At 32.4% G+C, this 11,236-nt stretch overlaps 1 protein-coding gene across 1 annotated transcript; it reads right to left on the bottom strand.

Moving 5' to 3' along the window:
- Window positions 1-393: 393 nt before the first annotated feature.
- On the bottom strand, window positions 394-2,802 carry LOC126743011 (uncharacterized). The gene is made up of 2 exons (XM_050449927.1): window positions 2,775-2,802; window positions 394-2,443 (listed from the first exon to the last, which is right to left on the bottom strand). Exon 2 carries the CDS (start codon window positions 2,440-2,442, stop codon window positions 595-597), a length of 1,848 nt encoding a protein of 615 aa, XP_050305884.1. The 5' UTR covers window position 2,443; window positions 2,775-2,802; the 3' UTR covers window positions 394-594.
- Between the last annotated feature and the right edge of the window lie 8,434 nt (window positions 2,803-11,236).

Consider the following 11,236-nt stretch of genomic DNA (forward strand, 5'->3'; position numbering starts at 1 on the left):
ATCTTCTTCCCAAATTTTGGCAAAATTAAAAGAGGGTGGAGGAGTAAACCCCAGTTCCAGTACCGTAAGGAGAAGATTACCGTCAAATGGGGTTAAGTGAATCAAAATAAGTGGTTTTTTTCGTTTTTCTGCCAAAGTATTAAATTAAAAAATATGTAAAAAATATTGTTGATTCTGGTAAACGTCTTAAAAGATTTTGTTAAAACTTGTAAGCATTTAAGCATGGGAAGTCCTCCATTTTTTTTGATAAAGTCTGATTCACTTTACCCTCCGGTTTGGGGTAAAGTGAATCATGTATTAAAAGTGCTGTAAAATTCACTTTAAACATAATGTGGGTAAAATTAATCAACAAAAAATAAAAAAAGAAGATTTAAACGGAAAAAAACACTTAAAAAAAAACAAATTCTTTATTCTAAAGGTAACAAAAGTAATATTAAGTAACAAAGTCTTATTCTATAACACATTCTATCACAGAATATTAAGGCTTTATAAAAACAACAAACTTAGGAACTTTTCTTTAAACAAAAATGGCACTCTTGGTAAAAAAAAACTTAAGTCTACATACAAAACATAGGAAAATTAACAAAAAAGAAATTACTCCAACTTTTTAAATTCGTCGTTGTCTAAGTTAAAAACAAATTTACCCCTCTTGAAAGACTTTTGACGCAGTTTTCTAATAATTTGGTCTTGGCTTATTAGGCAAAGGTCCTGTATTTCTGGATAAACAAAACACCCCTTTTCCGAGTTTCCCTTTTTTCTCATGGCATTTATAGTAAATTCTTTTTTCTTTGAACAATTCTCGATTTTGCCAACAAACAATCGATCTCGTTTCTCGGTTGGAAACTTTGCAATAATAAACTCCCCAATCCTTGGCTCCATGGATAAGTCTGTGTCGATCATGTAAGTATCATCATTCGATGTCGACGGATTTGGATCAAACTCGTCAAAGTTTTCAACAATATTTTCGAAATCACCTAGGGAAAATTCTTTATCTAACTCTCGATCTAACTCATCATCCGATATTTCCAGGGCTCTTCTTTCGTTTTTTTTCATGTTTTTTTTAGATGATTTTTTTGTGGGTGTTTTATCTATTATCGTTGATAATAAACTTTGACTTGACACACTTTTGCCAGCCTCGATAATAATTTTTTTTCCTCTCTTTGTTGATTGATTCGGGGTAGTTTTTAAATTTTTTAGGTGACTGATTATTGTGTTACTCCAGGCCTGATCATTATTCTCACCATTTTCTTCGATGTGTAAATTTCGTGGAATTTTATTTAAAACTTTATTGGGATCGAGCGGAAAAATTCCACATGCCTTAAAACCAGCAATGGAATTTTCTTTCGACTTTATGCCAATCTTTTCCACACTCTGTCTCAGCAGCCTTGGAAACTCCGTTTTAGGAATGACTCCACGGTGTTTTAGTTTCCATTGTTCCAAGGTGGATCTCCATGCAGCTTTTAAAGGCCTAAAATACGCGACATCGAGCGGTTGAAGCAAATGAGTTGAATTGGGAGGGAGTAAGACAAAATCAATTTCATTATTCTCACATTGCTGTACGACATTAGTGGTAATGTGGCAATTTAAGTTATCGCCTATTAAAACTTTACGCTCAGCAAGCTTTCGAAAATAAGGCATGACAATTGTCTTAAACCAGTCCTCAAATATATCAGAGTCAAACCATCCACTCATGCTTCTGTTATATCTTGCTCCTTCAATTCCTCCCTCTGTCCAACCATCATAGGAATGTTTTGCCTTGTATACCGTATATGGAGGCAGTAATGTTCCATCAGCGGCTATTGCAAACATCACAGTTGTGCTGGTCTTTGAGGAGTCTATTAACCTATGGGCATGCTTTGCACCTCTTTTTGTAATTACTTTAGCCGACCCGGGATCATCCACAAAATTGGTCTCGTCGTAATTGATAATATTTTGAGCAGGGACGTCTTTCAACGTGACCTGCAAGTTTTCAAAATATTTTTGAATAACCTCGCGGGTTAATGCACCTCTAACGCGTTTTGTATTTTCAGCCAACTTAACGGTAAGGTCTTTATTTCTGCTCATAAAACTTTTGAACCAGTCCATCCCTGGCATATTTTCTTTAAATCTGGAATCCCTTACTCCTAGTCTATTTAGATATTGTTGCACAATTGCTCTAACATCTGTACTTTTTAATGGGAATCCCCAGTCGGCGCAAATTTTGATTGTCTCCTTTAGTCTTAGCTCTTGCTCACCACTTAGTACAGGCTGTCGACCATATTTTAAAGAATGTTTGCCATGATATCTTCTTTGAATGCTACTGAAAGGTACACCAAATCTTTCAGATGCTTGTCTCATGGACATATCACCTCGTCTAACCGCTGCCACTGCTCGACGAATATATTCTTGATCGTAGTTACATTTTCCCTGCGGCCCCAATTTTTTTTTGTAAATTCTCGGCATGCTAAAAAGACCAAAACTAATAAAAAAATATTTTTTATATAAAAAATTATTTAAAAAAAAAGTTCTAAAAAATTTAATCATAAATTTACAGCGACACTTAAATGATTCATTTTACCCATTAAAGTTACCATCTTAGAAAAAAAAATGCTAAAATTCAACAAAAAAAATTTACCAAAAATTAAGCACAAATTTGTTTATTAATGTCTAATAAACATATTAATTACATTCAAGTAAATAAATATTAATATTGATCACTTCCGCAACCAATCGTTTCCAAAGTTTTGTAAAATACAAAAAAATCGTTTAACCGGAACATGTCGTATGGTACTCACGTGTATTTTTTTGAGCAGCGAAACACACCCTACCACATACAAAGACATACTAACCATAGATAATATATTAATAACTAGAATTGATACTAACGAGGTCATCTCGATGCAATAATGTCACTATATGGGGCAGGTCTGCGACGGGATCGACTTTTTTGCGGAAATACCCGATTAATTCATTTTACCCACTATGATTCACTTAACCCCGTTTGACGGTACTTGATGCCAACTTACCTGCTCGTCACCGCGCCACAAAAACCGTTACTCTCAAAGAAGAACGTCGAGGCTCATTTTCACTTTGCCCAATCTCATGTCCACTGGTCTGTAGCTGATTGGAAGAAAGTCGTATTTAGTGATGAATCTAAATATAATTTATTCAGGACTGATGGAGTGATGTACGTCAGACGCCCCAGTGAACAAAGATTAAACAAAAAGTACATTTGCCCCACAGTTAAACATGGAGCGAGAAATATTCTTGTATGGGGATGTTTCTCGGCTCGTGGCATGGGACCCATAGTAAGAATAGTGGGCAAAATGGATCATTTAGTGCCTTATATGGATGAAGTCATGCCAGTAACAGCCATATTTCAGCATGACAACGATCCAAAACATGCTTCTCTATTTGTTACGAGGTGGCTATCCGATGAAAAAATAAATGTAATGTAAAAATAATGGTCTGGGCATCTCAATCGCCAGACCTAAACCCTAAAGAGAATTTATGGCATTACATTGACACCAAAATCAGGCACCTAATATGCTCTAATACAAATATTCTCTTTGAAATGGCTTGGAAAGAAGTGAACAATGACTATATTATGAAATTAATTGAGTCCATGCCAAGACGATGTGCACATGTTATAAAGGAGAAGGGAAATTTATTTTAATTTAGTTGGGTTATATTTTTTTTAGAATCAAAACTATTTTTATAGTGTTGGAAAATTTGTTGCGAGAACTTTGTTTGTTAAAGAATCACCCTGTAAAGTTTGTCTGTAGTTACGATTCCGGGTTAAAATTTAACGGTTGTGTAAAAACCGTGTGAAATGTAAGGTTAGTTGCAGCTGTCATTCTTTTCAGTCTGTTGACACTTGCTCAACAAAGAAGTATTACTTGTCACTCTTACTCAGGCTAAATCTTCATATAAAATATTGATGACATACAATTTTTGAAAATGTGTACAAGAGTGCGTAAAATGTGTGAGTAAGAAGTGAGTAAAAGTAAAAAAAAAAATGTGTAAAATTACCTTCATGACAAGGTTTCACAGTTACAAAAAGCGCAGATTCCTTTAGACATTGTTGATGCTTTGGGTTCATGTCTCAAAAAGAATACAGATCTCTACCCTGCCATTACAGAACTATATGACATCTTGAGTCAAAATGATCCCAAATGGAAGGTTTTGTTCGAGAAAATGGATGGACATTCACAACTTGCTTGCCAATAGTAGATCTGTAACTGGTCAAGAGTCAATGTTTCACTCAGCGATATGAAACAAGAGCTCTTTAACTTGTCTTCACTTCTTTTGGGAAATCACGACGAATCCGTCAAGATCCAGATTCATGATTCCCCCAAACAAGAACTTGCCAAGGAAATGGAAGATGTACGAAAGAGTATTAATCAAATAACCCTTAAAATGGAAAAGTTGACAGTTAAGGAAAAAGAAATCCCTAAATACATTCCACCAATTGCAAAAAGATCCATTTCCAATTCTGTACAGACCGTCAGTCTCATCTTAAAAGTTATCAACTTAAAAGTTAAAAAATGTATAACATGTGAATATGCTTATAAATATTTATATATATATATTTTTTTTTTAATTTTAAATACATATGTTAAAATAATCAATTTTAAGCCTTGATTAATCTTTATCAACATGTTTTCTAAGCCTTTAGGATAATTTTTTTGGTCTCACCGGGATTGGTAGTTATTTTCCAGACTCTGTCCAGGAATCTGCATTTATTTTTTATTTTATTCCAGGCACATAGAGTAATTTTTTAGGACTTCCAGGCATTAAAATTTAATATCCAGATCTATGAAATTTTGTATTAAAATTTCTAGGTATTTAAATAAATTATTCAAATTTTCCATGTTTTGGAGTAATTTCCAATGTTTTTCCATGTCTAGGCATTTGTAATTTTTTCATGTTTTCCAAAGACTTATATTATACAGTTTTTCGTATTTTCCAGACATTGAGAGTCATTATTCGACGTAATATTTAATTTTAATCCAGTCGTTTTAACGTAATTTGTTGATTTGAAAAGCTTTAAAGTAATGATTAATATGTTCAATCATCATATAAAATCATTTTTCGCGTTTTTGAGGCATTTTAGCTAATTTTTTTGGTCTTTCTAGGATTGGTACTTATTTTCCAGATTCTCTCCAGGCATCTGCATTTATTTTAAATTTTATTCCAGGCACATAGAGTAATTTTTTAGGACTTCCAAGCGTTAAAATTCAATTTCCAGGTCTATGCATATTTGCTTATTTAAAATTTTTAGGTATGTAAAAACATTATTCACATTTTCCAAACTTTGGCATGATTTCTTAATTATCCAAAGTTTTTCCCTGTCCAGGTATTTGTAATTTTTTAAATGTTTTCCAAAGACTTGAACTATACAGCTTTTCGTATTTTCCATAATTTCCCCAAAGAGGAGAAAATTGAAAATTCCATGTTTTGGCATGTGAGGAAAATTGGTGCCCAACATGTGGGTTTTTTTAATACCTTCTTCACTGTTTTTAATTTTTGTGTAATAAATTATCGTTGTATCATCTAGAAACAATCTATCTTTTTCCTTGTTTTATGGAAAACATAGGTCCACACAGAGGTCCAGAATATAGGATTATCATTAATTTATCTTAAAAAGTTTCTGGAATAAACTTAAAAATGATTCTAAAGGCACGAAATTCATAATAAAATTACTAGAGTTTCTAAAAACAAATAGCTGCAAGAGTCTAAAATAAAATGGAGAATGAATCCAAGTGCCTGGAATAAAATTAAAAATTAATTCAAATGCCTCAAATTTATATTTAAAAAAAATCTATAAAATTCACGAATATATAACTTTAAAAACCTGGAATAAAAGAAATTAGTCATCACTCTTGTAATAGATTATAAAAATAATTGAAGACCTTGGGGCAAAAATCGGACATGTCCAATTTTAAAAATTGTTGGGAAATCAAGAAAAACTGAACAGTATAAGCGGTATATAATATTTTTAGCCAGCCTTTTTTTTGTTGTGTATTTATAGTCCCTATATACTGTACTCTTAGGTTTAAAAGAGTTTTTAATAAAAAACACCGGACAGAGACAATTTTGAAAATTTGGACATGTCCGAATGTGGCCCCAAATTAGCCAAAATAATACAAATAATAAAGTAGCTTTAATAGAAAATTGTTAATATTCACAAAATATATATTTAAAATAAAATAAAATTTATATATTGATATGCAAACGGCATATTCATATATTAAGAACACATAAACAAAAATTCAAAACCAATAAACAAAAAAAAATATATGTTAAGAAAACATAAACAAAATAATCATATAAATGAACTATCCGATTCATAGGCGGCTTCTTCTAAATTCGCGAGATTTTCGGCATTATCTTCACCTTGGATACCTTCGGATTCTTTGGCAAATATCTCATCATAGTACCACTGATAAGCTTTTGGGACATACTTCTGCACTAAAAGCATTACATCTTTTACTTTTTTTTCATTAATTTTAAGAAGATAACACTGTGCCAGTTGATTATTCGGTAATGAAAGAACGCCATCCGATTTTTTTGCAGAAAATTTATTATAGACGGGTAGAATCGTTGACTCACTGTATTCAATAAAGTTACTGCCTCTTTCATATTTAAATAATCGGTAAGTGGATGTAGCAAACTTAGAAATTTTTTCCATAGAAGAATATGAAGGCTTAAAAATGGGCTTGAAATGCTCGGTAAAGTCCTTAATGATGTCCTGATTAACATCAACCACCCTAAACTTTTTAGACGTTTTACGAACCAAGTCTTTCCACTCTTGAGGTATGAAAACTCGCTCCGCTTTCCGTTTTTCTTTTTCTATAAGCCCAAAGGATCGGTCACATGATAAAAAGCTGTGACTCTTTTTTCTTTTTTTTTTCAAGATACAATCATGAAAAACAAAAATAATAATCTAAAAGGAAGCAATTTACAAAAATTATTTATTCCTCGAAAATAATGGAGGATCTAAGCCTCCTTGACCAAAAAAAACACACTTTTCTACAAGTAAAAGGCAAAAATCGAATAAGGCACGTTCTACATTCGACTCAAGTTCATCGTGCGCTTGACATTGCGTTACCGATGCCGTTACTTACAAACAAAAGAGAAACTTCAATTTGTTTTTTCCGGAATTTTCTACTATTTTCTACTTAAAATGACGCGCAACTGTTTTCAAGTGCATATACCGTCGGTCATGCCTCTTTTTTTTTACTTTCTCCGATTACCTCTAAGTAATTAATGCATAATTTTAACGTTTATTTGTAATAGTTGAGTAACGAAACATATACGATCGCATGAGAAACGTTCATTAATTTAAAGCGCGAATAGTTTTTCGTGGCCAGGGCTTTCCAAGGCCCTTTTTAATCCAACTGTAACAATACAAAATGAAAATTAATTAAATCGTCAATTGGTGCAAATTAAAAATCACTTTTCAAGCCGAGCATTATTTTATTCATGGCTAACCCAATTGTGTCACAAATGATTCAGCAGCATTTATTTACTCGTTGAAATTTGTGTCAATGCGAGTAACGAAAAGGATATGTAACGAGTGGTTTGTACCCATACACCAATCTTAGGCAGCAATAATGTCATTATTATAATTTACACGGAAATAACGTGCAAAAAAAGTGCTTTAACAAGTAAACAGGTTAATTTACATAGTCAGGGCCGGAGACGAAGGACCGCGACATTTACTAAACGAAGACAAATTGCATTAACATTGAAACAAGATGCGTTGAGAACAACAACAAAAATCATTGCTTATGCTCATTTTACTTCCTGCTAACCCAATTGTTTGTTTATCTACTATTACACGCTGCGAATTCGTAGATGTTAAAGTGAAATGTTTACAAACAACGGTGAATCAGCGAGTAGGTTGGCTGATCTCATTTTGGTCGCAACAAAAAAAAATTGAAAGGAACGGAATATGTTTCATTGCTTTGGCAAGGCATTATGTATACCAATTGGTTTTTGTGCATGGTCTATATATTAATGTCAATATGTAAGTCAATTTCAAGTTTCAGTCACACCCAACATGATTGCAGTCTAAGATACAAGTTGTCCCAACTTTATCTCTTCATCACTTAAAGTCATTTTGCTTAAAAACTAGTTAAGCAATCTTAATGAAACAAGCTTCATTGGAATCAGTATTAAATTATCTATAAATGTTCTTTTTACACCAATAGGCCGTCATTAAAACCTTCCAAGTTATCCAGCCTTAAACATTGAAGTGTACAATCCATTATTTCCAAGTGACTTTATACCATTAAAAATCAATTTTCTCAGGAACTAATTAAGCAATTTTAATGAAACAAATTGCATTGTATTCAGAATTATATTCTCTAGACATATTTCTTTAGGTTCAAGAGAGTGCCACTAAAACTTTCCAGGTTATCCAGCCTTAAAGCAGAAAAATAAAAAAAAAAGTCATCTGCCCGGAATTATTTTTTCTTTTATTTAAAAAAAAAAGACCTTTTTTGTGCCACTGGATAACTTTCCAGGTTATCCAGCTTTAAAGCAGAATAAAGCGAAGGTTGTAGCAACGATTCTGATAATAGCTGACTACAGAGGGTTCTTCCTATACACATGGCAGAGTTGATAAGCCTTTACCCAAAAGTTTCCAAGTTATTCAATCTTAAACCAGGTGAAAACATAATTTTGTTCAGCCGGCCCTTTATCACATAAAATCAATTTTCTCAAGAACTACTTGAGCAATCTTAATGAAACAAATTGCGTTGGAATCAGTATTAAATAATCTGAAAATGTTCTTTTTATACTAATAGGCCGCCACTAAAGCCTTCCAAGTTATTTAGCCTTAAACATTGAACTGTAGAATCCATTGTTCCCAGGTGACTTTATATCAATCAAAATCAATTTTCTCATGAACTACTTAAGGGATCTTAATGAAACAAATTGCATTGTATTCAGAATTAAAATCTCTAGAAATATTCTTTTTGGTTCAAGAGAGTACAACTAAGACTTTCCAGGTTATCCAGCTTTAAGGCAGGTAGTAAACCAAAAAAAAGTCAACTGCCTGGAATTATTTTTTCTTTTATTTGCAAAAAAAAAACGTTTTTATAATAGAAATTTAACTATCAAAACCGATTAGAATTGAGTCAGAATGGATTTTAATCGGTTCCTGAAGCTTTCTACTATTTTTCATAATTCTCTGCGTCGCCAAGAATAAATCGGAAGCTGTAGTAACGAATCTGGTAACAGCTGCCTACAGTTCTATACAGATGGCATGAACAAACTTGGCAAGTCTTTAGCTAGAAGTTTCTAAGTTATCCAATAATTTTGTTAAATTTTCAGCTGACCCTTTGTCACATAAAGTCAATTTGCTCAAAAACTATTTAAGCAATTTTAATGAAACAAATTCCATTTGAATCAGTATTAAATAATCTACAAATGTTCTTTTTATACTAATAGGCCGCCACTAAAGCCTTCCAAGTTATTTAGCCCTAAACATTGAAATGTAGGATCCATTATTCCCAAGTGACTTTATATCATTCAAAATCAATTTTCTCAAGACCTGCTTGAACAATCTTAATCAAACAAATTGCGTTGGATTCAAAATTAATTTCTTTAAAAATGTTTTTATTAAGTCAAACAGACCTTGACTAAGACCTTCCAAGTTATCCAGTTTTAAATAGTGAACTCTAGAGCACCTTATCCCCAATTGACTTTATACCACTAAAAATCAATTTTCTCAAGAACTACTTAAGTAATCTTAATAAAACAAATTGCATTGTATTCGGAATTAAATTTTCTAGACATATTTCTTTAGGTGCAAGAGAGTGCCACTAAAACTTTCCAGGTTATCCAGCCTTAAAGCAGAAAAGTTAAAAAAAAGTCAACTGCCTGGAATTTTTTTTTTGTACTTAAAAAGAGACAATTTTTATAATAGAAATTTAACTACCAAAACCGATTGGAATCGAGTTATAATTTTTGATTTTAATCTGTTCCTGAAACTTTCTACTATATTTCATAAGTCTCTGCGCTCCTAAGAATAAAGCGGAGGCTGTGGTCGTGAATCTGGTAACAGCTGACTACAGAATGGTTTATACAAATGGCATGAAGAGACTTGGTAAGCCTTTAGCCAGAAGTTTCCAAGTTATCCAACCTTAAACCAAGTGGAAACATAACTTTGTTAAATTTTCAGCCGACCCTTTATCACATAAAGTCAATTTGCTCAAAAACTAGTTAAGTAATCGTAATGAAACAGATTCTATTAGAATCAGTATTAAATTACCTACAAATATTCTTTTTAGAGCAATAGGCCGCCATTAAAACCTTCCAAGTTATCCAGTTTTAAATAGTGAACTCTAGAGCACCTTATCTTCAATTGACTTTATACCACTAAAAATCAATTTTCTCATGAACTACTTAAGGGATCTTTATGAGAGAAATTGCGTTGTAGTCAGAATTAAATTTTTTAGAAATGTTCCTTTAGGTTCAAAAGAATTTCACTAAATCCTTCCAGGTTATCCAGCTTTAAAGCAGAATAAAGCGAAAGTTGTAGCAACGGTTCTGGTAATAGCTGACTGCAGAGGGTTCTTTCTATACACATGGCAGACTTGGTAAGCCTTTAGCCAGAAGTTTCCAAGTTATTTAAGCTTGAACCAGGTGGAAACATAATTTTGTTAAATTTTGAGCTGGCTCTTTATTTTAAAAAGTCAATTTTCTCAAAAACTAGTTAGGCAATCTTAATAAAACAAACTTCATTTGATTCAGAATTAAATTATTGACAAAGGCTCTTTTTACACCAATAGGCCGCCACTAAAGCCTTGCAAGTTATCTAGCCTTAAACATTGAAGTGTACAATCCATTATTCCCAAGTGACTTTATATCAATCAAAATCAATTTTCTCATGAACTACTTGAGCAATCTTAATCAAACAAATTGCGTTGGATTCAAAATTAATTTCTTTAAAAATGTTTTTATTAAGTCAAACAGACCTTGACTAAGACCTTCTAAGTTATCCAGTTTTAAATAGTGAACTCTAAAGCACCTTATCCCCAATTGACTTTATACCACTAAAAATCAATTTTCTCAAGAACTACTTAAGTAATCTTAATAAAACAAATTGCATTGTATTCGGAATTAAATTTTCTAGACATGTTCCTTTAGGTTCAAGAGAGTGCCACTAAAACTTTCCAGGTTATCCAGCCTTAAAGCAGAAAAGTTAAAAAAAAGTCAACTGCCTGGAATTTTTTTTTTGTAC

This window comes from Anthonomus grandis, chromosome 12, assembly GCF_022605725.1.
Source record: "Anthonomus grandis grandis chromosome 12, icAntGran1.3, whole genome shotgun sequence".
Classification (NCBI taxonomy): Eukaryota; Metazoa; Arthropoda; class Insecta; order Coleoptera; family Curculionidae; genus Anthonomus; species Anthonomus grandis.

Coding starts and splice junctions, on each gene's coding strand:
- LOC126743011 (XM_050449927.1), bottom strand. CDS start 2,442: ATGCCGAGAATTTACAAAAAAAAATTGGGGCCGCAGGGAAAATGTAAC.